We start from the raw sequence: 25011 nt of genomic DNA, 5'->3' as shown, positions 1-25011 counted from the left end.
TGTGGAAGCGGAATGCAATAAGGAAAACTGGGAGTGGTTGAGGGAGGAACACTTAAGGGAGGTGAAAGAGAAGTGGGGATATCTGAGCTGGGGCTTGATGAATGAGTAGGAGTTTATTGGTTGGACCAAGTGGGGAAGGCATCTCAAGAAGAGAGAACAGCATGTGCAAAGACAGTGAGGCATGAAGTGCGCAGTATATCCCAGGAATAAGAAGTAGGGCAGAGTGTCTAAAGTATTTAGTGGGGGAGTAGCTGGCTAGGCTGAAAAGATACCCTCAGCTGATCACAGAGGAGCCCTGTGGGAAGCAGTGAACGTATGTCTCCTAAAGGCAAAGGAGGGGTTGTGGTGTGGAATTCTCACAAGGGAGGAAGAGATCAGACTTGCATTTCAGAGAGGACCATCTGGCAGCACCCAGGCATCCTCCAGCTTGCCCCACACTCTTGCTTCACTTTTGCAGTTGTCCCTGTGAGAAGAACCACAGCCCCAGTTCACCTACAGATACTGCCCAGGGCAAGATCAACATGGATTCCCTCAAAACCTGAACATCCCCAGAACCACAAAAGATTTTCCAGGGAAATACTGGTTTCAAGAATTGAAACTCTGCTATGGGGTTGGGCTGGCAAAAGGGGAATTTGGAGCTCCAACCACTTCCTAAATTAAAAGTACTCAAAGCTCAGAGCAGGTCTAACTTCTGTAGGGCCTAACACATGAGCTGACACCTCTCCTAACAATGAAAAGAAACAGTCTTTTTTTTTTTTTTTTAAGAAAGTAATCTGTGCCCATGATGACACACACGCAAACATGTTAGAGAGTCTGCAGTGAGAAATGAGCCTCTCGTGTGAGCCCCTTGCCTAATCCTGAAGCAAGCTCAGTTCCCCTGTCCTGCTTGTCCTTTCAGAAGTAGGCACTCATAGCCATGCCCCTGGGTCTACATGTCACTGTTACACAAATGACAGCATATTCTTCACACTGCATTTTGCTTTATCTAAATAGTAAATTCCTCAGGAATGGATAGTCATTTAAAGTTTTTAAATTTTGATAGATATTGTCCTGGCCAGGTAGCTCAGGTGATTAGAGCATCATCCCTATACACCAAGGTTGTGGGTTCGATCTGCGGTCGAGGCACAAACAAAAAACGACCAATGAATCCATAAAGGGCGGAACAACAAATTGATGTTTCTTCTCTTTCAATCCCTCCCCTTCCTCTCAGCTTCCCTCTCTTCCTCTCTCTAAAATCAATAAAATTTTGATATTGTCAAATTATGTCTCATAAAGAGGTTGTGCAGAATCTACTCCTATCAACAGGAAGTGTCTGCCCATTTTTCTCACTGTCTCTCTCAGGTTCTGAGCAACTCCCAGGTGCCAACATACCACCATGGCTGATTCCCCACTGAGTTTGCAACCTGCAACGCCCCACTCACCACCCCCACTGCCCACATATGATGTGAAAAGGCTTCTGTCATTGTCACTTTATTTTTATTTACTTTTTATTAATCTTGGAGAGAGGGTGAAAGAAACATAGTTTTTTTGTCTACTTATGTCATTCATTGGTTGATTCTTGTATGTGCCCTGACCTGGGATCGACTCCACAACATTGCTTTATGGGGTGGCCCATCTAACCAACTGACCTACTCAGCCAGGGCTCATTGCCACTTTATATTAAATTCTATTTTTATTTAGTTGTTAAAATAGGTAACGTGGCTCAAATATCAAAAGACAAAAAGTCACCCTCCCTGCACCCACCCTTTCCCTCTAGCCACCCACTTCCCACCCAGTCATCCTTCTCCTTCCATAGATATTTTGCATATATTCAAAAAGTATATCTTTTGTCCTTCCTCCTTCCCTCCCTTTGCAAAACATGATAGCATGTCGTTGCTTTTGCTTTTTTCACTCATCTGGCAAAGAAGATTACAAATTTGAATATATATACCTCCCATCTCTTTTTGTCAGTTGTCTTTATGCTTTCTTTCTGTTACCACACAAATATCTTTAATATTTCTGTAGTGAAATTTTCTTTTGTGGCCTCTGTTTTGTTGTGTGTGTATTTTTTTTAAAGATTTTTATTTGTTTATTTTTAGAGAGGAGAAGGGAGGAAGAAAGAGGAGGGAAACATTGTTTGATTGCCTCTCCCACACCCTCAACTGGAGACCCAGGCACGTGCCCTGACTAGGAATTGAACTGGTGACCTTTCGGTTCACAGGCCAGCGCTCAAACCACTAAATCATACCAGTCAGGGCAGTGGCCTTTGGTTTTTTGTATATTTAGACAGCCCATTCCCACTTTGAAGTTATATGAAATTTCACCCATGTTGATCCTCGTTCTCTTTTTGTTTCATTTTCATGAATTTGTATTTTGTTATAAGATATGATATAAGGATTCACTTGTCAATTTTTCACCTAGTTGTCCCTATCCCTTTTATTAAATAATTCATCTTGTACTTGCCCATTTGAAATAACTTCCTAATTTTATTCTGAACTCCATACATGATGGAGTCTTTGTTCGTGTTATGCAGTACCATGCTGTGTTCATTTTTGAAGCTGATAATTCTTTTTTGATAATTGATAGGGCTGCTCTGACTTCATTATTCTGTTTTACAAAAATGCATTTATCATTTTGCTCACGAGTGTTAGAATCAAATTGTCTAATTTTTAAAAATGCTATTGGAATTTTGTTGTATTAAATTTACAGACTAAATTAGGAGGAATTGGCAGGTCTGTTATGTTGTCCTATTTATGTGATGGTATGCATTTCTATTTCTTCTACTTTAAATAGATTGTTATTTCTGTAATTAATTTTGTGTGTGGCTACCTTACTGAATTTTTTTATTGCTTGTAGTGTGTTTTCAGTTCATTCATTTAAATAACTGAAAAATAATAACAGCAATAATAAAAACCACATCCTCTCCTCCAGCTTGTATAGTTTTATGCCCTTTCTCTAATCTATGGCACTGGCAGATATCTTCAGGAAATTGTAAAGTAACAGAGGTGATAGGGAACATGTTTGTACTGTCCCTGGCTTGGTGGTAGTGCTTCCAGTGCCTCTTCGCTGCACACAGTATTGGCCTCGGGTACATCCACATGGAGGAAGGACCCATCTATCCTTATTTAACATAGAATATTTATCAAAATGGATTTTAAATGTTGTCAAGTGCCTTCCAAGATTTCTTAGACCCTGCTACAGGTCTACCAGTGTACCCCAGCAATCTTTCTTAATAAAATGTACAGGTTTTATTGGATGTTTACCATATGGTGGGCAACATTCTAGGAGCTTTACATGTTTTTTAGCTCAGTATCCTTACAGTAACCCTATAAGGTGGTACTATTATAGCACCTGTTTTACAGATAAGACAACAGAGGCTGGGAGAGTAATTTGTTTGAGGTCATATGACTAAAGTGAATCTCCCACTGGCCCTGTTCAGCAAAGGGAAATTACTTGTAAACTGGTCTTCTAACATGCTGGCCATTTGCAAAACCACTGTTGAGGGTTGAGGCTCTGCACCCGGGCTGTCGGAAGCAGTCTGACCTCCTTGCTCCATCCCTGTGGTGGGAGAACCCCTAAGATGGCCCCAGTGAATTGAACCCTGCTTCCTAAAGGTGGGCTGGACCCTGTAGCTTGCTTTCAGTGAATAGGAGAACATGACAAAAAAAGGACAGGACAGGTTGTCAATTCTGAGATTAGGTTACAAAGAGACTGTGTCTTATGTCTTATGTCCCCTCCATTGCAGCAGACCTGAGCCAGGGATGTGAGGAGATTGACAACCCATTTTTGCATTTCTAGAAATATTTTTTATTGTCTCAAATGCAGAGAGAAAAAGAGGATAGGGGAAAGTAGAGAGGAAGAGTAAAGAGGATGTAGAAAGTAGGTGCACTACGTACTGACTGCTTGGGGCATGGGGCTCAACTCTGCCCTGGGACAATGTGTCTGTGATTTATTTCTTTTACTGTCTTGGCCCTAAAGGCAGGATGACCAGTGAGGGCCTTCACATGAAATATCCTGGGCACTGAAGACAGATGGGCACCTGGCACACTGTTCAGGGGCCTTCACTGTTTGCCTAGAGATAAAAGCAGTCTTCTCAGTCAGCCCATCCCAAGAAGGAGAGGGGTCGACATAACACCTGTGCCCAGTGTACTAGTGATATTGGATACAGTCTGTGCTGGGATGGGATGTGGTGGGGGTCTCCGTTGGTGTCCATCCTGCTCCGGCCAGCATTTTTCTTTCTCCACAGGATTTCATCTTCCTTCTCAGGAAAGAGAGCATGTGGTCCCAGGTGGACACTACCTGCATGAAGGTTTGTGAAGGTTGAGGACATGCTCTAGGCGTTGCATCCTCTTTCCTCTGGGTGCACTTCCAGCAACACTAAGGGACAGATTCAAGAAGGCCCTAAAGGAACCATGGACACCTGACACCTCTACTCCCCTCAGCCCCATGCTCCCCCTCCTGACATCTTGCTTTGTACCTCTCCTAGCCCCCTTGGACCAGCCTCTCCTTCTGGGTGTCCTTTCAGGGTCGTGGTCTCAGCAGGGTGGCCGTTAGTCATTGTATTTGGTCCTTGTGTAAGCCATGGTGTCCTTTGTCTGGTTTTGCTGCTTTTTTGAGGCCTAAATGTGTTTGATGCAGATCAGAACCTCCTTGTCCTGGGGGCGTAATGCTTAAGGGTTATTCTCTGGCCCCCTTGTCCCTTACCCCTCTAATGGAGTCTAGCCTGCATGACTAGCAACATGTCAGGGGAGGAAAAGTAAGGGGAGTGTCCGAACCGCATGACCAGTCATATGCTAGGGGAGGAAAGGTTACCCTGGGGTCAAGGTCCTTGTTTTCCCAGTTTTGCCCCTTTCTAGGCACCCAGGGCTTTCTGCCCTTATGACCTCCTCTACTTGGCCCATCGTCCTTGCTCTGCTCATGTTTGTCTAACTGCCTACCACAGTTGTTAGCTGATTTCAGGGAAAGAATTTAGAACTGCTAAGTTCAAATCCCAGCTGTACCATTGCTTAGCTGGGTGGTCCTGTGCCATTGGAAGCTCTTGGAACTCTGGCTTCCACGTCTTATAACACAGGGATGACAGTGACTATAGGGTATGACTGCTCTCATAGAGCATTTGCATGCATTGCTCATTCCACAGCTTCCTTGTCTCATTCAGTCCTCACCAGAACCTCATGGGCTAGGTCCAATTACTGAATTCTTGTTGATGAAGAAATGGAAACATGGAAAGATTATGTGGCCAATAAGCACTTATACTTATTAAGCTTCTTGCATGGAGAGGAGGCACAAAGCCAGTGTGTCTGGGGCCCAGCCCTGTGCTCACTGCTGTGGGAACAGGATGGAGCCAGTGGGAGCCAGGCCTCACTTTCTGTGCCCTGTCCAAGAATACAGGGGAGGGAGAGCACAGGGTGGTGGTGGGCGCAAGGGGCCTGCATTGTGATTTCTGCTGTGGCAAACCCAGGCATCCCCTGCACTAGCAGGGGGCCCGCTTGTTCATCCTCACCCTGCCCCAGACAGTCCTGGCTTAGGGGCACTGAGGAGTGCAGAGGTTCCAGGAGAGAGAAAAGAGCCTGAGGGCAGAACTGAGCACACGCCTGGAAGCCAATGCTCCATCCCTGAGCTGTCAGGCCTGGCAGTGCCTGGCCACTGCTCCTCCTACCACAGTCTCACCACTTCCCACATCATGCCTTTGTGCCCCACTAAACATCTGTAGAGCTGCAGGGATAAGTGGGTAGCTAGGGTCAAGAGCAGACTTCAGGGACATGAGACTAGAGGATGATTAACCCTTGAAGGGCAAGTGGCTTTTGATGGCTCCAAGTGGGTTGAGAGAAATGAGTGAAGACAAGAGGCCACACAGGCAGATTGGACCCCTGCTCAGGTTCGGCCTGATGCAACTAGGGATGGGCAAAAAACCCCAGCTGCCTCAATGCCTTGGATTTTAGCTTTGACCTTCTCAGTGGTGTTGCTGGGCTCAACCTCAGGGGCGATGGTCCTGCCAGTCAGGGTCTTCACCAAGATCCGTATCTCTGTGTCTGCTGGAGAGGCTGCTCCCCACCTCGTTGAGAAGAGCTTTATCAGTAATTTTTGATAGTTTTAAAATGAATGATAGTATCTTGGATGTATTGGGATAAATAAAAGATATTATTCAAAATAATTTCACCAATTTATACTTTTTTTAAAGTATATTTTATTGATTATGTTGTTACAGTAGTTCCAATTTTTTTCCCCTTTGTTCCCCTCTGCCCAGTACCCCCCTTCCCTCCAGCAATCCCAGCTCCCTTAGTTCATGTCCATGGGTCATGCATATCAGTTCTTCGGCTTCACCCTTTCCTATATTATTCTTAACTTCCCCCTGTCTATTTTATACCAACCGATTATGCTTCTTAGTTCCTGTACCATTTCTCCATTTCTCCCCTTCCCCCTCCCAGCTGATAACCCTCCAAATGATCCCATTACCTATTATTCTGTTCCTATTCTGGTTTGCTTAGTTGGACTTTCTTTTTATTTTTTAGATTCAGTTGTTGATGGTTGTGAGTTTGTTGTCATTTTAGTGTTCATAGTTTTGATCTTCTTTTTCTTAAATAAGTCCCTTTGACATTTCATATAATAATGGCTTGGTGATGATGAACTACTTTAGCTGTACCTTGTCTGGGAAGCACTTCATCTGCCCTTCCATTCCAAGTGATAGCTTTGCTGGATAGAGTAATCCTGGTTGCAGGTTGCTTTTCATCACATTGAATAAAGTTTGCCAGTCCCTTCCTTCCTGCAAAGTTCCTCTGAGAAATCAGCTGATAGTCCTATAGGCACCCCCCCTTTGGGCAACTCTCCGCCTCTCTCTTGCTGCCCTCAGGACTCTTGTCTTTATCTCTCATCTTTGACATCTCAATCATGCTGTGTCCTGGTGTGGTCCCCTCTGGGTCCAGCTCGCCCAGGAGCCTCCATGCTTCCTGGACCTGTATGTCCATCTCCTTTGCAAAATTTGGGAATTTTTCCTCATTTTTTTCAGTTTTTGCTTTCTCATTCTGCACTGGTTGACTGTTTTTTTTCTTCCTTATATTCCAAATCATTGGTTTGAACTCCGGTTTTCTTCCCTTCACCATTGGTTTTGTGTGGGTTTTCCTTCATTTTATTTAGCATAGTATCATTCACTTCTTCCCTTATGCGTTTGCCATACTCAAGCATATCTGTCAAGCCTGTGACCATCTTTATCACCAGTGTTTTGAATTCTGCGTCTGTTATGTTGGCTATCTCCTCGTCTGTTAGGTTGGCTATCTTCTCATCGCTTAGTTCTCCCACTGGAACCTTAATCCGTTTCCCCTTTTGGGCCATACTTCTCTGTCTCCTCATTCTGACAGGCTCCTGTGTTTGCCTCCAAGTCCCAGATAGGGCTGTTGCTCCTGTTACGTTGTTAGGGATTTGTCAGTACAGGGCGACCTGTTTCACCACATTGTGGCGCTGTATGTGGGGGAGGGGTCTGAGAGGGAAAAATGCCCCCTGCCCAGCATTCACCTCTTTTCAGGCACCTCTCCCACTTCTGCACTGAACTGGCGCCCCTCTAGCTGCTGCCCTGGCCTTCGCTCCCAGAGTGGGTGGGTCTGCAGATGTTCTAGGACCGTGGGGCCCTTTAAACAAGAGGACTCTGCTGAGACTGGCGGTTGCTGCCTCCACCCCAACCCCGACTGGTCTGCACAGTCAGAAGCAATGAGGCTTGATTTTCCCTGGTGCTGGGACCGTGAGCTGCGAGGTCCATGAGCTGCGCGGTCCGATGAGAAGCTAGGAATGGTCCCCAGGTGTCCCTCCTGACTTTTTAAAATGTGTGACTGCGCTTTCTGCCTGCCTGCTGCTGCTGCCACCACACCACGTCCTATCCGCCCCTCCTACCTGTCTGGATGAGTGTTTCTTCTTTATATTTTTGCTTGTTGGACTTCCATGCAGTTTGACTTTCTGGAACTTCTGATTGTTTCTAGTTTTGAGGTAGCTGTATTCCTTCTTAGTTGTGGAGGGAGACGCAGAGTGTCTGTCTACGCCTCCATCTTGGCCGGAAGTCCTACAATCTATACTTTTTAATGTAGTTACTTAAACATTTATAATCATGCATGGGGCTTGAATTATATTTTCATTGGACTACACTATTCCAGAGAGGTGTGTCCCCACACTTGGCCTTCATCTCTGGGAATACTTTTGGGGGCCCTCTCTAGAGCTCCGTGCTCCCCAGGGCAGCAAATAAAATGACTGTGGGACCTGTGGTAAAGCATACATTGCAGCTAGTGTCACCTTTAAATAGTGACTTCTTTATTTTTGAAACATTTTCTGTAAACCCAGGTAGGGGCAGACTAATTCAGTTATTATTTGATTAATACATCAGATAGACAACTTTTTCACTTGACTGTCATAGAATGAGTCCCATGGGCTACAGTCGTTTACAGAATGCTTTCACATATATCATTTACTGTTTTTATTTTCTTTTTATTATGAAAAACTTTATATAGAACAGTTGAAAGATAGGAGTTCTTGTTCTGGAACCCTTCCTGGGCCCTGCATTTTGGAGTTACCTCCTCTCCCCTAAAAAGTCACTTGCATGGGTGTAAAGAGACTCACAAAAGAAAGTTTTTAATTCAGGAGTTCCAAGGGGAAGACAGCCTAGCTGGGAAGAAGAAAAGCTGGACTGGCTTGAAAGCAGAGTGGGGTCGGGCTAGAAGCCAGACTGCCTGGGGTCATAGTTCACTGGTTATACACAGCTTGGGCATGTGTTTAACATGGGCCTCAGTTTTTTTCCCTTTTATTTGTTTATTTTTTATTGAGACATAATTGACACAAATGTTATATTTAGTTTCAGGTATCCAACATAATGATTTGGTAATTATGTATATTGTGAAATGAATCATATTAAGTCTAGTTAACATCCATCACCATACATAATTACAGATTTTTTTTCTTGTGATGAGAACTTTTAAGAACTACTCTCAGAAACTTTCAAATATACAATATAGTATTATTAATTATAGTTATCATGCTGCACACTACATCCCCATGACTTATTTATTTCATAACTGGAAATATGCACATCTTGACTCTGACCCCTGCCTCTGGCAACCACCAATCTGTTCTCTGAGCTTCATTTTATTTGTTTTTGTTTAGAGTCACATGTGAGACCATACAGCATTTATCTTTCTCTATCTGACTTAGTTCATTTAGCATAGTGTCCTCAGGGTCCATCCTTTTTGTTGTAGATGGCAATATTTCATTCTTTTTTTATGGCTGAATAATATCATACATACATCACATTTTCTTTATCCATTCATCCATCAATGGACACTTAGGTTGTTTCCATATCTTGGCTATGGTGAATAGTCCTGCAATAAACATTGGGGTACATATGTATTTTTGAGTTAGTGTTTTTGCTTTCTTCAGATAAATACCCAGAGGTTGAATTGTTGGATCATATGGTAGTTCTATTTTTATTTTTTTGAGAAACCACAATTTTGTTCCATAGTGGCTGCACCAATTTACATTCCCACTAATGGTGAACAAGGGTTCCCTCTTTTCCACATTCTCACCAACACTTGCTATATCTTGTCTTTTTGAGGATAACCATTCTAACGGGGTGAGATGGTCTTTCGTGCTTTGATTTGCATTTTCCTGATGATTAGTGATGTTGAGCATCTTTTCATATACCTGTTGGCCATCTGTAAATCATCTTTGGAAAAATGTCTGTTGAGATCCTCTGCCCATTTTGAAATATGATTGTTTATTTTTGTTTTTTGCCATTGAGTTGTATGAATTCTTTATATTTTTTGGATATTAAGCCCTTATCAGATACATGATCTGCATATATTTTCTCCATCTTTTCCAAAAAAATGGAGTTAATGATACCACTTCCCTTGTGAATGTTCACACCTCTAAGGCTCATCAGTCTGTTAACTTCATGTCTACCTTTGAGTAAGTACTCTGTGTGCCAGCCACTGGAATTCTGTTGCTGCCATTATTAACCTTTCATTCAGCACAGATTCTGTGATGCCCTTCCATACCAGGCACTGCTCTGTGCTGCAGTTGCTTATAAAGTAGACAAAGTGGGGGTGGATCAAAAATAAAAAGTATAAATAAACAGGTCATAAAAACAAAATACATGTGTACTGGATTATGATAAGTGCCATGAAGAAATTAAGGGAAGGGAGGGGCATGAGTTGTGGTGGGTGATGTAGAGCGAGGTTTAAATAGAGCAGCAGAAAGATTCCCCAGGAAGGCAACATTCGAGGGAAGACTTATCGAGATAAGGCAAGTTGTGCCATTGTCTGGGAAAACAGCTTTCCTGGCAACAACAAGGGCAGAGGGGACACAGAAACAAGTCACGGGAGTAGCTGGTGAGGAAATGAGCAGCTTGGAAGACCATTGCAAAGACTTTACTGGGGCAGGAGGACATGGCAAGATTTTGAGCCCAAGATATGAGCTAGTTTGGGTATTGACTAGGTCACTGACTAAAACATCCACAGAAAAAGACAAAAATGTAAGGAACATGCATTTTAAGATACTGGACCTTGGGCAGTGACAGATTTACTGCCCTGAGAAAGTCTGTAGGCTGTTATGCAGGAAGAGGAAACCCAGGTGAAGACCATAGGACTCTATGAATTAAGGAGACAGAGCTTAAAGACCAGGGAGCTAGAGTTTTCAAGCTACTATACCAAGGAGCAAAGAGATACTCAGAGAGAGGAACTCCCTTGGGAATTCATCACCACATGCATGTGGGGAAATTTCTGATTTTATTAGTCTAAAAAAACCCCTAGCTTTTTGTTATACATAGTGACTTTGTCTATGTCTTTGTCTCTTTTTCTGGTTGAGAAACTTTTTTAAAGGGCTAGATAGTAAATATTTTAGGTTTTAAGTTCATATGGTCTGTGCTACATACTATTATAAACTTGGTAAGCCTCTAGCAAGACTGATAGGGAAAAAAGAGAGAAGACACAAATTCCCAATATCAGAAATAACAGAGGTGACGTCACTAGAGTCTTCAAATAATAAAAAAATAATAAGGGAATATTATGAACAACTTTACACCAATAAATTCAACGATTTAGATGAAACAAATTCCTTGAAAGATGCAAACTACCGAAGCTCACTCAAAAAGAAAGAGATGCATATATTAAATTAAATTGTTATTAAAAAAACCTCCCCCCCCAAAAAAGTCAAGGTCTAAATGGCTTCAGTGGTGAATTCTACCAACAATTAAGAAATAAGTAATAGCAACTTTACACAAACTCTTCCAAAGATATTGAACAGGAGGGATACTTTCCAGCTTCTTCTGTGAGGCCAGCATCATCCTGATACTAAAACCAACAAGGACATTATAAGAAAAGAAAATGGTAGACCAATATCCTTTATGAATATAAATGAAAAATTCTCAACAAAATTTTAGCAAATTTAATTGAACAGTATATAAAAAGAATAAAACATCATGACCAATTGGGATTCCAAGAATGCAAGGTTGGTTTAAGATTTGAAAATTCATTAACATAATTTGTAATATTAATAAACTCAAACTATTCATGTGATATCTCAATAAATACAGAAAAAGTAGTTGACAAAATCCAACATCCATTTCTGATTTTTTAAAAACTCTCAGCAAATTGGAAATAGAAGAAAACTTCCTCAACCTGGGAAAGGACATTGACAAAAATAAAAACCTACAGCAGATATACTTAATGGTGAAAAACTGAATGATTTTGTTGTAAGGTGAGCAAGACAAGGATGTCCACTCTCTCTACTTCTATTTTAACATTGTATTTGATGTGGTAGTTAATGCAATATGACAAGGAATAGAAATAAAAGTGTCCAGATTGGAAAGTAAGAAGTAAAACTGTCTTTATTTGCAGGTGGTACAATTGCCCATATTTAGGTGCACTGGCAAATCAATAGAGAAAGCATAGTCTGTTCAAGAAATGGTGCCAGAACAACTGGACGATCATGAACAAAAGGACAATACGTTGCACCATATACAAAAACTAACTCATAGACCTAAATGTGAGTCCTAAAACTATGAAACTTCTAGAAGAAAACTTTCATGACCTTGGCTTAAGGAAAGACTTATTAAATGAAAAACCAGAAGCATACTCAATAAAAGAAAAACGTTGATAAACTAGGCTTTATCAAAATTAAAAACTTCTCTTGGAAACACAGTGATAAGAATGAAAAGAAAAGGCACAAACTGGGAGAAATATTTTCAAAGCATAAGGGACTTATATCCAGAATACGTAAAGAACGTTCAGTTCCCAATAACAAAAAGAAATGAATAACACATTTTAAAAATGGACAAATGACTTCAGCAGATATTTCACCAAAGAAGATACATAGATGGCTATAAAGTACATAACAAGATGTCCAACGTCATTAGTCATTTGGTAAATGCAAATTTAAACACAATGCTGTACTGCTACACACCCATTATAATGGCTAAAAGTAAGAAGGCTGACCCAACAAAGTGTTGGTGAGAAAGTGGAGGAACTGGAACTCTTGAATATTGCTGGTGGGAATGTAAAGGGTGCAGTTATTTTGGAAAGCAGTTTGTAGCAATTTCTTAAAAAGTTAAACATACATACACACACACATACAACATATATATGGGGGGCACCTCCTTTTGGAGGATGAGCCCCTTGTAGTACAGGCTTCCCTCTCCTAGGTGAGTGTCATAGGAACCCATCTGTATCAGTGTACCAGCTGGTGGTGTTGTGAGAGGCTGCCTTCGGCTTCAGTGAAATTTATTTTGAAGACTTTCAGCAACGCATTTGCCCATTTCATGATGGGTGATTTACAAGTGCACCTGCCCACACGGTGCTGAATGTTCATCAGTTTTTGACCAAAAATGACATCACCCCTGTGCCCCACCCTCCCTATTCACCCAATCTCACCCCTAGTGAGCTTTTTGTTTGTTTGTTTCCCTGGATGAAAAAAGTCCTCAAATGGAAATATTTTGCCAATGCAGAAGAGGTAAAACAAAAAAAACGGCAGAAGCGCTAAAAGGCATCAAAATCGACAAGTTCAAAAACTGTTTTGAGCAGTGGAAAAAAACATCTCAATAGGTGTATTGCATCAAATGGAGAGCTCTTTGAAGGTGACTAAAGTTTAAACACGTAAGAATAAATACACAATTTTTATAAATAAGTTCCAGGGTTTCTTGGCTCCCCTCTCATACATAAATAAGGATACATACATGAAAAATACATTAAAAGTTAAGTTACACAGGCTTGGCGCATCACGAGAGCAGGACTGTGGGCAGGGGCACAGATGGACATGAGAGCATCTGTCAGCATCTGGGCAGGGCAGGTCCAAGTTTTGTAGATGAAGTTTATATGAAGCCTATATGACTTGGGTGGCCCTCTTTGGGAAAAAGAATGAAAAAATGAGATGTTCCAGTTAGGTACAAACTTCAATATGCATTTAGGACAAACAAGTAACCACAGCAAGTTCTCAGAGTCATGAACCGCTAAGTCCCTGTCTTCTGAGTCATCTCGAGACTCTTCCAGAAAAGCTTTCTGGGGCATCCAGCTTCCCCTCCCCACCTGGACCACTCAGCCACCTCAACCCTCACAGTCCATGTGGTGTGGGGTCCTGAATATGCAGAGCTACTGTCCCCACCTCAGTGGTAGTGCCCACCCCGCAACGCATGACCCTGGCAGCTGGCTGAGCTGTGGGGTATAGCCTGTGCTTTCAGCAGGTCCACACTACCTCTTGGGCTTTGGGCTCTGCTGTCCCTGCTTCAAGCTCTCTTCCTTGCCATCTCTGCAGCTCTGCTGCTCAGTGACTGCATGAACCCAAAGGAGTAGAGCTTTATGTGTAGTGAGGGTCCCTGGAAGACACCCTAGGGCCCTGGCAATTTTGTCTCCTTGCTCACCACCCTACTGAGCTTTGGGCCCCACTGGCATCTCCTGCTTCCTGTCTAGCCTCCAGGCCTTGCTCTCAGTGCCCCCTCAGTGAGGACGCACCCCTTCCCCTGCTCCGGCTTTCAAAGTAGCCTAGTTGGCTTCCCCAGTCCTTAGTGGCATTGCTGTGAACATGACAGCCTGACCCCAGCAGGCTACTTTGTGGGAGATGGTGGGAGCATGGAGTGGGTCAGATCCCAGAGCTAGGTAGTTTGAATTCCTGACTGCTACACATTAGCTGTGTGAGTTCAGGCAAGTTCCTTAATCACTCTGTACTTTAGTTTCCTCATCTATAAAACGCACATAGTAAAAGAATTTCTCTCAGCATTGCTATGAAGGTTAAAGAATCCTAGGAGGGAAAGTGTGCCTGTCAACTTTGTTCATTTAAGTGTTTGCAGCTTCTAGAAGAGTCTCGGGCAATTACCAAGTGCTCAGTAAGTACTTGCTTCTGTCTGGTCTCCATCCTGGGGCAGCAGGGTCCAGCAGGGACCGTCCTGAGTGTCACAGTTGTCCCCACTGCCATTCTATCTTCTCAGGAACACAAGTCCCGGGACTCACCTCACCAGCAGATGATCCTTGTTAGGGTCTGAGGCTCTGGGATCTTAGGCAAGTACATAAGTGAGTTAGATATTATGTGGTGTGGTGTGTGTGGTGTGTGTGTGTGTGTGTGTGTGTGTGTGTGTGTGTGCGCGTGTATGCATAAAGACAAGATCATCCTTGAAAGTCCTTAAATAGCCTATGAAGTTAAGTATAAATAGTTTTATATACATCCCAAATATTAATTCATTTCTATATGAAAGATAAATCATTTACACATGAAAACATGAGAACCACTGGAGTTCAGGAATCAAGTTCTCTCATCCTTCTGCCTTTAGATGTGAGTAGGGACAGGTGCAGAATTCTGGAATTTTATTTTGGGTACCAAACTTCTCCAAGCTGGCCTCCAATCAGCATGCTTTAAAAAATAGCACCCCAGGATGGTTTTAATGATTCTGATTCAATACAGAAAAATAACCTAGACTAAGGGAGAAAAGAGAAACTTGGAAATGCCCTAAAGACAAATGTGTGAGGTGTGAAAGGAATAGGCTGCAAAAATAGAATCCAGAGCAGGGTTATTGCTGAAAGGTTTTGGAGAGACAGCTTTTTCACAGCCCAAGGAATAAAAAAATAACTGGTGTTGGGGCTGGAGAGAGTGCTGTGTGGGACAGCACCCTGTGTCTCCACAAGGGTCTCTGGAGTAAGCCTGTATTTCCCTGTCTTACAGGTGGTGCTGGGGAGCAGGAGAAGGTGCCGGCCAACCCCGAGGCGCTCCTGCTCATGGCCAGTTCTCAGCGTGACATGGAGGACTGGGTGCAGGCCATCCGCCGGGTCATCTGGGCCCCATTTGGTGGAGGTACTGCCTATAGCCCACATGCTCACCCTCTAGAACCCTTGCGTCCAGGTAATCATGCCCTGCACCACGCACTGGGCCTGCAGGACCCCTCTTGCTCAGGACTCCCTGGCTGTGTCCCATGCTTCTGAAGGCAGGCAGGCACTGTTGTCCTCTTCTGCTGCAGACCCTCAAGAGTTGTCCCTCAGGTGCACCAAGCAGGCCCTGGCAGGGGAAATCAGGGCCCCTTTTCAAAGACATACCCTTCTCCAGCCACATAGTCCCAGGCCTTTTGCATACTCACCGCAGTGCATCAGACCCCTGCCGGGTGCGTCAGGTGGATGAGTTCTGCACATAGGCCAGAAGTGAGTGCTCACAGGGTCATATCAGACAGTATCCTTCCCTCTGTGGTCCCCTGCACTGCCCACAAAACCCATCTCCGTCACTAATCAGAAACTAGTATCTCCCATTCACTCACTATCTCTTTTATTCCTAACACTTATGGGGTGCCTAAGATGTACCAGGTTTTGTTCTAGACACTAGGAGTTCAGTGGTAAACAAAGTAGGCTATGCCTCCACCCTCCCTTCCTCTGCATTGTCCTGTGGGAGACACAGGTAGGCAAGTAAACAGGTCATGTGATGTCTAGCAGTAAGAAACTGCAGTGAGCAGCATAAAGCCAAGTGGGAGGACAGAGGGGGTGTTGTGTTAGGGATTGTAGCCCAGCCAGCATCGTGGAGTTGCCAGGAGAGTGCAGGGGAAGCGCATTCAGGCAGAGGGACCAACAACTGCATCAGCCCTAAGCAGGGACTGGGTGAAGGCAGCACAAGGAACCTCAGGAAGGCTAGTGGACCCGAGGGAGGGAGGACAGGAGAGTGGAGGACCTGAGGTGACAGAAGTCACTAAGGCCTGGGAACGTGGTGTTGATTTCAGGGAGGGCTCTGAGCAAGAGACAGAAGCGACCTGACTTAAATCTATAAAAAGAGCCCTCTGGCTTTTGTCTATGGGTGGACCATAGATAAGAGCAGACAGAGCAGCCTGGGACAGTCATGGGACAAGGGTCACAGGGACATGGGCTGGCATGGGAGTGGAGAAGACTGTGAGAGTGGTCAGCAGCAGATGTGTTCTGAAGGTGGAGCTGCCAGGTTTTGCTGATAGTCTGGATATGGGGTACCAGAGAAAGGAAAGAAAACTCCTAGCTGGGTAGTTGCTGTTTCTGTAGGTTGGGGTCCCTATGAAGTTATCATGAAAAGAGCTTTTAGAAGAGATCACCACTCTAGCTGGGCTAGGGCCACCAACTCCCCGCTGACTGTGTAGACCAGGGACCTTTGGGCTACCGAGATTCTGACCACAGGAGACATGGAAGTCCTCTCTCTCTCCACACAGTGTTGAACTGGCTCCAAGTCCAAACCGAGGCAGAAGTTTGCCTGTTGGGGCTCACAGCACATCTCTAGATCGTGCAGGCCTCACAGGCTGAGCCTCTTTCTTCACTCCTCACCTCACCAGCTCTCCTCTCCCATTCTTGGCTATGTAATTCCTGACCACCTTTCATAGAACCACACATCCCTTATGTAGAAGAGTCTGTAACTTTGAAAGTCAGAGTTTTTTTTTTTCCCCTGAGCTTCATAAATGGCTTCACACTGTTAGTCATAGCCTCCTGCCCCATGACAATCATAGCAAATATGACCCATAGCCCCAGTTGAATGGCTTGGGATGACCCAAGTCTACCCAGGGATTTTTGCAGCCTCCTAGGGCTTCCTTTGGTGCAAGGCAGTTGCAACTGAACCGATAAAACAGAATAGAACCCAGAAATAGACTTCCATGTAGCTGGACTTCGCTTTATGACAGGTGGCACTTTTGGACATTGGATAAAGGAGAATATAGCCATGATCTTGGGGTAGAGAAAGACTTTTTAAATGAATTACGAAAAGCGTTAATCTTTAGGGAAAGATTGACAAATTGTACTACAAAAAATGAAGAGCATCTGTTCTTTAAAAGGTGGATTGAGAAATTGAAAAGATAAGCTATAGGTTGGAAGAAGGTCCTTGCTACATATACAACCATCAAAAGACTCATTCCTCAAACACTTGCCAGCCAATAAGGCCAAGATAGTCAAGCAAGTAGAAACGAAGGCAAGAGACTTGAACAGCCACTTCTCAGCAGAAGAAATCCTTGTGACCAATGAACATAGGCAGTGGTGTTCAACCTCAGTAGTAATCAGGGAAATGTAGACTAAACCATAACATCCTTCTACTCACCCACCTGTATGACTAAATGAAAAGGACTGCATATTCCAAACAGTGATGAGAATAGCAAGCTACAGACACTTGCATATATTGCTAGGCAAGTAGTTGACAGTACCTGCAAAAGCTAGTGCATGCCTATATTTCAGCGATTCCACTGCTAGGCATGTTCCAAAGATAAATATGTGCACAGGTATGCCAAGAGACTCATGTACATCAGATGTTCACAGCCACCTTATTTATGATGGCCTGATGTCAACCAAGTGTTTAACAATAGTACAATGGATAGATACATAGGATTCATTCTTACAATAGTGAAAATTAATTATAGCTCTACCCAACATGCCTGAATCCTAAAAACATACTGTGGGACTCTGGAAGCCTAATAATGTACTTTATGATCCTGCTTATATAAAGTTATATAAAGTTGAAAAACAGGTTAGAAGTAAACTATATTATTTATGGATAGATTATTAGGAAGCAAAAATATAAAGAAAAGCAAAGAAATGAATGCTGTGAAAGTCAGGATGGTAGTCATAATTACACAGTTGTTCATTTTACAATTATGTCTTTTCTGGATGTGTGCATATTTTTCTATTAAAAAATCAAAAAAATAAATAAGAAAAACTACGAGTCAAAGAGTCTAAGTAATTGCTCAAGATGACACAACTAGTTAGGGACCAGAGTTGAGAAATGAGGGCTGATGTTCTGAGCCCAGAAGCTGTGTTTTGTCCCCAGCCCATGGCGGTCTTGGTTACTTCTGTCTCCATATCTCTGTCTCATCTCTGTCTCTAGCTAGCTCTCTATCTCTATCTGTATTGCTCCCTCTTTCTCCTTCTCCCCCCACCTCCACACCCCCCCCCTGCTTGCTTAGAATGAGGACCCTTTGCAGAATCGCCACATAGAGTCCAGATTTGCCCCTCTTCCAGCCCCCCTCCCACCAGTGTTTATCAGACTTCTCAGGCTGTGTGCTGAAGAATTTGCAAGAATTGGGAACTGTCATCAAAGGTGCTTATCTCCTTTCTACCAGAAGTATAGAGGAAACACAGAAATCCCGGGGTTAGTTATGGTAGACATGTCTGGGCAAGCATGGGCACTCACAGGTGGGCTCAGTTGGCCTCTGGAGGTTTCCTGGCAAAGCTGTTATTAGCCTGGGTTCCCCTGAAAAGGAGGCTTAGAGGATCAGTCCTTCTTTCACTCTTTAATAACGGAGCCTAAGACCCCTTTCAAGCATGTTTGTTCTGGCAAAGAGTGGGCCACCTCTTACAGAGAGGAGTGGGCAGTGTGCCACCTGCAGTTAGAGAGCCTGGGTGTCCCCACAGAGAAAGCTGGGGCAAGCCAGTGGGTCAGGGGAGCCTGTTACTGCTGATTGCCTGCCTAGGTCAGCCCACAGTGGGCTGCCTCTTATCTGGGTATTCGTTGATTCATTCCTTCATTCAGCCAGTTAGTCATTCACTCAAGAATGTGTTCTAGGGATTGGGGATACAGCAGTGAGCAGGAAAGACAAGGTCCCTGACCTCGTGGAATGCAGGTTCTGTTAGAGGAGACAGATAAACAAGATAAGTAAGCCCACTGTAGCTTATATGGTGATGAGCTCAGTGCAGAAAGATGAGCAGGAAGGATGGTGTGTGTGTGTGTGTGTGTGTGTGTGTGTGTGTGTGTGTGACCAGAGGACAGTGACATTTGAGTGAAGGAGATGAAAGAGTGAATTAAACCTATACCTGGGCAGAGAATTTTGGAGGCAGAGGCAGGCGTGTCCAGGAGAGTAACAAGGAGGCCAGTGTGGCTGGAACAATGTCTGTGAAGGGGCAGAGAGGAGGAAACAGGTCAGAAAAGTCATGGGGTGGTAAATCTGTAGGGCTTTGTGATCATAGTGAGGACTCTGGCTTTTCCTCTGAGTGAGTTTCTGCCCTTGACAGGTTTTGAGCAGAGGAGTGGCAGAGCCTGACTCAGATTCTAACTGAGGATCCCTCTGGCTGCACTGTTTAGAAAAGATAAAAGAATACAAGGACAGATTAGGGGGACAAGTTAGAAGCTTGTTAAACAACTATACAGATGAGAGATGATGGTGGCTTGGCCCAGGATGGTATTGGTGATGAGAAGTAATTGAATTATTGATGTATTTTAAAGGTATAGCTAGTCATATTTTGTTGGAATGGAAGAGAGATATAAGAAATGAGAGACGTCAAGGTAATTCCAAGATGTTTTGATCCAAGCAACTGGAAAGATGGATTAGCTATTAACTGAGATGAGAAAGACCACAGGAAGTATATTTGTTTGACCCAAAGATTGAGAGTTTACTTTGGTGCTTAGTCTGAGATACCTATGAGAGGCTCAAGTTTAGATATCAAGCAGGCTGTTAGACATTTAAGTCTAGAGATTAGGTGAGAGGACTGGGTTGGAGAAAGAATGTGGCTGTCATTGACACATAGATGGGGTTTGAAGCCATGAGGCTGGATGAGACACCATCAAGCAAGTATAGGGAGAACAGAGAACCAGAGCTGATTCTTGATCTGCTCCTCTGTAAGAAGTCAGGGAGCAGAGGAGGGAGCCAGCAGAAGGGGCTGGGAAAGAGGCCCAGTGAGGGAGGGGAGCTTGGAGTGAGTGGGGTCACTGAGATGAGTGAAGAGAGTGTCTAAGGAAGAAGAAGCAGTGATTAGCTGTCATGAGCTGCTGATATATCAATCAGAAGAGAATAGATGCTGAGCATCGTTCATTGGTAACTTGAACAAGGGAGGTTCTGGTGGAGAGCTGGAGATAAAGCTTGAAAATAGTGGGTATGAGAAAGGATAAGAGGCGGGGAATTGGAGTGTGAGCATAGCCAACTCTCTGAAGAAGTTTGCTGTAAAGGGAAAGAGAAATGGAACAGTAGCTGGAGGAGGTAGGCAGGTAGAGGGTTTTATTTATTATTTTTCTTTAGTTGGGAAACAAATCAGCAATGCAAATGATCGATGGTGCAAGAGAAGGAGAGAAGAATTACTGGAGCACCAATATTTCTTGTGTATATGGATGCAAAAATGCTCAACAAAATACTAACAAATTGCATCCAGCAATATATGAAAGGATTATGCACCATGACCAAATGAGATTTTTCTCAGGAATGCAAGGGTGGTTTAACACCTGAAACTCAATTAATGTAATATATCAATAGAATAAAGGACAAAATCCACATGATCATCTCAATAGACCCAAAGAAGCAATCAGTAAAATCCAGTACCCTTTCATGGATAAGGACACTCGATGGTTTAGGAATAGAAAGGAACTTCCTTAAACTCCTAAAAAGCATCTACAAAAAACCCACAGATAATATGCTTAATGGAGAAAGACTGGGTGTTTTTTCTCTAAGATGGCAACAAGAAAAGGATTCTCACTTTTACCATTTCTATTCAGCATTGTACCAGAAGTCATAGAGCAGTTAGTCAATAAATTGAAATAAAATATATTGACATTGGAAAGAAAGAAGTAAAAGTATTTATATATGTAGATAACATTGTCTTGTCTTGTATATAGAAAACCTTAAGAAATCTACTAGAAAACTATAAAAAATTCAGTAAGATTACAGGATACAAGTTTAGTATACACTAACCGATTGTATTTCTATACAATAGCAGTGAGCAAACTGAAAATAAAATCGAGAAAACTTCATTTACAGCCCTGACCACCAGGTAGCTCTCAGCTGGTTAGAGGATCATCCAGATATGTCAAGGTTGTGGGTTTGATCCCTGGTCAGGGCACATGCAGAAAACAACCAATGAATGCATACAGAAGTGGAACAACAAATCAATGTCTCTCCCTCTCTCTCTCTCTCAAAATCAATTTTTAAAAAATTGAAAACTGCATTTACTACAGCATCAAAAAGAATAAAATAGGAATAATATTAACAAACAAAATATAAAACTTAATACTCTTAAAATTACAGAACATTGTTGAAAGAAATTAAAGAAGAACTAAATAAATGGAAAGACATTTCATGTTCATGGATCAGAAGACTTGATATTGTGAAGAGGGCAGCCCTTCCCAGGAGCTCTCTGTGAGAGAGGAAAGAAGGGAGTCACAGGGAGTCCAGGGTTTCCTGGACTGCATGAGTGAGTCCTTGCCTGCAAGCCCTCAAACATGAGTCCTATGTCCATAGGAAGGTGCTTAGTAAAGCTAGTTTGAGAAGAGGAGAATGAGCGCAGGTTTCAGCACCGGGCTGTGGTCTGGATATAATCTGGCTCTTTGCCTTGCTTCCTGTGCGTCTCTGGGCATGCCACTTACCTCTCTGTGCCCTTGTTTGCAAAATGGTAATAAAAATATCTTCTTTGCAGGATTTCCCCGAGAATTAAAAAAGAAAATGGGTACAAAATACTCAGTACTCTCTTAGTACTAAATAGTCCTCATTTATTCAGGAAACAGAGCATCTGCCATGTGCAGGCAGGGGACATGGCAAGAAAGAAAAACCCTCCAGCCTAGTCCCCAAGACAGACAATAGCAAGGAAAGTCCATTGCATGGCTTAGAGCAGTGGTTCTCAAAACTAGCTGACCTCAGAACCACCCAGAAGAAAGACCATAAAAATGGATTGCTAGCTCCACCCACAGTTTCCAGCTGACTTGGTTGTAGCCCTAGAATTTGTATTTCCAAGAAATACTGATCTGGGCCCATGTTTTGAGAATTTTATTTTAGAAGGTGGTGATTTCTATTAAAAGAAAAAAAATAGAGTAGTTTTAAATACAGTAGCGAGAGAGGCTGAATGTAAGAGTGACATTGAAACAAAATCTTGAAGAGGTAAGAATGGACCAGGGGGGTGACACGGAAGTATGCCAGACTGAGGCCACAGCTCAGGAAAAAGCAGTGAGCATGTGATGTAGCCTTGAGCCAGAGCTGAGGCAGGTGGGCAGGAGGGAGGGAGGACCAGGGCCATGGGAAGGGGACTGATGGCTGAAGCCTTGTGGACCCCTGTAAGGACTTCAGCTTTTACTGGTAAGTAAAATGGGGAAGAGAGCACTGGAGGGCCTTGAGCTGAATGACATAATCTCCCACATAGTTTAAAAGGACCACTCTAGTGACTCAGTCAGTGAGCTGGAGGGAAGGACCCACCAAAGAGCAACACAACAACAATGAAAACCCAAGTACAACCAGACAGCCCAAATGAATGGCATGAAGGGCATCCCAATAGCATCAGGTTCAGGAGGTCAAGGAGACTGTACCACTGAATTCCACAGGTCTGCCACAGAAGGTCACAACATGAAGACAGGAAGTCAAAGCAGAATAAACTAAGAACCAGAAACAAACAAGAAGAGTCACAAAAATGGGGAGACAAAGAAACAACCCTCCATCAAAACGAAAGGAGGAATCGCCAGAAAGAGTGCTAAATGAAACAGAGGTAAGAAAACTATGACATGGAATTCAAAATAATAATTACAGGGAAGTTCAATGAGCTCAGCGAGCTCAAAGAAAAGTACGAAGAAGTCCAGGGGAATTACGAAGAACTCCAGGGAAGCTACGAGGGACTTACTGAGAACTACACCAGCATTAAAAAGGACATAAAAACTACAATAAGAGTCAGGAGGAAATGAAGAATATAATTTCTGAATTGAAGAATATGGTAGAAAGAATCAAAAACAGTCTAGATGAAGCAGAAGATTGGATCAGTGAGCTGGAGGACAACGTAGAAAAAAATACCCAGACAGTGCAACAAAATGAAAAAAGACTGAAAAAAAAATAGGCTTTAAGAGAGAGCTACAGGACAACATGAAATGTAACAATACCTGTATCATAGGAATACCAGAAGGAGAAAAAGAGGAGCAAGGAATAGAAAACCTGTTTGAAAAAGTAATGACAGGAAACTTCCATAACTTGATGAGAGAAAAAGACAGGCCAATCCAGGAAGCACAAAGGGTCCCAATGAAGATGAACCCAAACAGGCCCACTTCAAGACATGTCATAATTAAAATGCCAACACTCAAATAGAGAATCCTAAAAAGCAGCAAGAGAGAAACAGCTAATGACATACAAGGAAGCTCTGATAAGGCTATCATCAGATTTCCCAACAGAAACACTACAAACTAGAGGGGAATGGCAAAAAATATTTTAAGCAATGAAAAAACAAAGGCCTACAACCAATACTACTCTACCCAGCAAGGCTTTCATTCAAAACAGAAGGTGAAATAAGTTTCCCAGACAAAAGAAGGGTAATGAATACATCTCCACCAAACCAACATTGCAAGACATGCTAAAGGCTCTGCTTTAAGAAGATGAAGAGACAGAGAGAGACAGAGAGGAACACAGGTACAAAGGCGAAAAATGACAATGAAGAAGTTACCCATCAGTAATAACCTTAAATGTCAATGGATTAAATGAACCAATCAAAAGACATAGGGTAGCTGTAGCTGAATGGATTAGAAAGCATGACCCACATATATGCTGTCTTACAAGATCCACTTCAGAACAAAGAATCTACACAGACTGAAAGTGAAGGGATGTAAAAAAATATTTCAAGCAAAGGGACAGGACAAAAAAGCTGGGGTAGCAATACTTTTATCAGACAAAACAGATTTCACAACAAAGGCCATAAAAGAGACAAGAAAGATATTTCATAATACTTAAAGGAAAAATCCATCTAAAAGATATAACCCTTATAAGCATATATGCACCCAACATGGGAGCATGCAAATACATAAGGAAAATCTTGGAGAACTTCAAGAAGGATATCCATAGGAACACACTCATAGTAGGGGACGTTAACACCCCATTATCAACAATGGACAGATCTTCCAAGCAAAGAACCACCAAGGATATTATGGAACTGAATAACACTCTATATCAAATGGACTTAATTGAAATATACAGAACTTTTCACCTCAAAAAAGCAAAATATACATCCTTTTCAAATGCACATGGAACGTTGTTAAAGATAGACCACATGGTAGGACACAAAACAAGCCTCAACAAATTCAAGAAAACTGAAATTATATCAAGCATCTTCTCAGATCACAATGGCTTGAAACTAGAAACCAATCTCAAGGAAAAAACTCAAAAACATTCAAATTCATAGAGACTGAATAACAAGCTATTAAATAATAAATGGGTTAACAATGACATCAAGGAACAAATCAAGATGGAGGCATAGAAAGACATGCTGGGTTTCCCTCCACAATTAAGAACGAATACAACTACCTCAAAACTAGAGAAGACCAGAAGTTTCAGAAAAAGAAGGTGCATGGAAGTCCAACAAACAAAGATATAAAGAAGAAATACTCATCCAGACAGGAAGGAGGAGTGGAGCCCAGGAGGAGAGGATGTGGTGTGGTGGCAGTGGCAGCAGCGGCAGCGGCAAGCCAGCGGAAAGTGCAGTCACACATTTTAAAAAGTGGGGAAAGACACCTGGGGAGCGTTCCCAGCTCCTGACCAGACTGCGCAACTCACAGTCCCAGCGCCAGGGAAAATCAGGCCTCATTGATTCTGACTGTGAAAACAAGTTGAGGTTGCAACGGAAGAAGAAACCGCTGGTCTCAGCAGAGTCCGCTTGTTTAAGG

General features: G+C 42.9%; 1 protein-coding gene across 3 annotated transcripts in view; it reads left to right on the top strand.

The window, feature by feature from the left end:
- The window catches only part of ARHGAP22 (Rho GTPase activating protein 22), a 219781-nt gene that overhangs the window by 165685 nt on the left and 29085 nt on the right, over positions 1-25011 (top strand). For 2 of the 3 annotated variants that reach the window (XM_090278352.1, XM_090278353.1), the window contains exon 4: positions 15151-15279. The exons of the other annotated variant lie outside the window; for it this stretch is intronic. In XM_090278352.1, coding sequence (XP_090134478.1) covers positions 15151-15279 — 129 coding nt within the window. The remainder of the gene's footprint in view (positions 1-15150; positions 15280-25011) is intronic. 3 annotated transcript variants of the gene reach the window in all.

The sequence above is a fragment of the Furipterus horrens genome, unplaced genomic scaffold (assembly GCF_987537825.1).
Source record: "Furipterus horrens unplaced genomic scaffold, mFurHor1.1.pri manual_scaffold_5, whole genome shotgun sequence".
Classification (NCBI taxonomy): Eukaryota; Metazoa; Chordata; class Mammalia; order Chiroptera; family Furipteridae; genus Furipterus; species Furipterus horrens.
The sequence above is the reverse complement of the archived record's forward strand: the minus strand, read 5'-3'. Positions and strand labels throughout refer to the sequence as shown.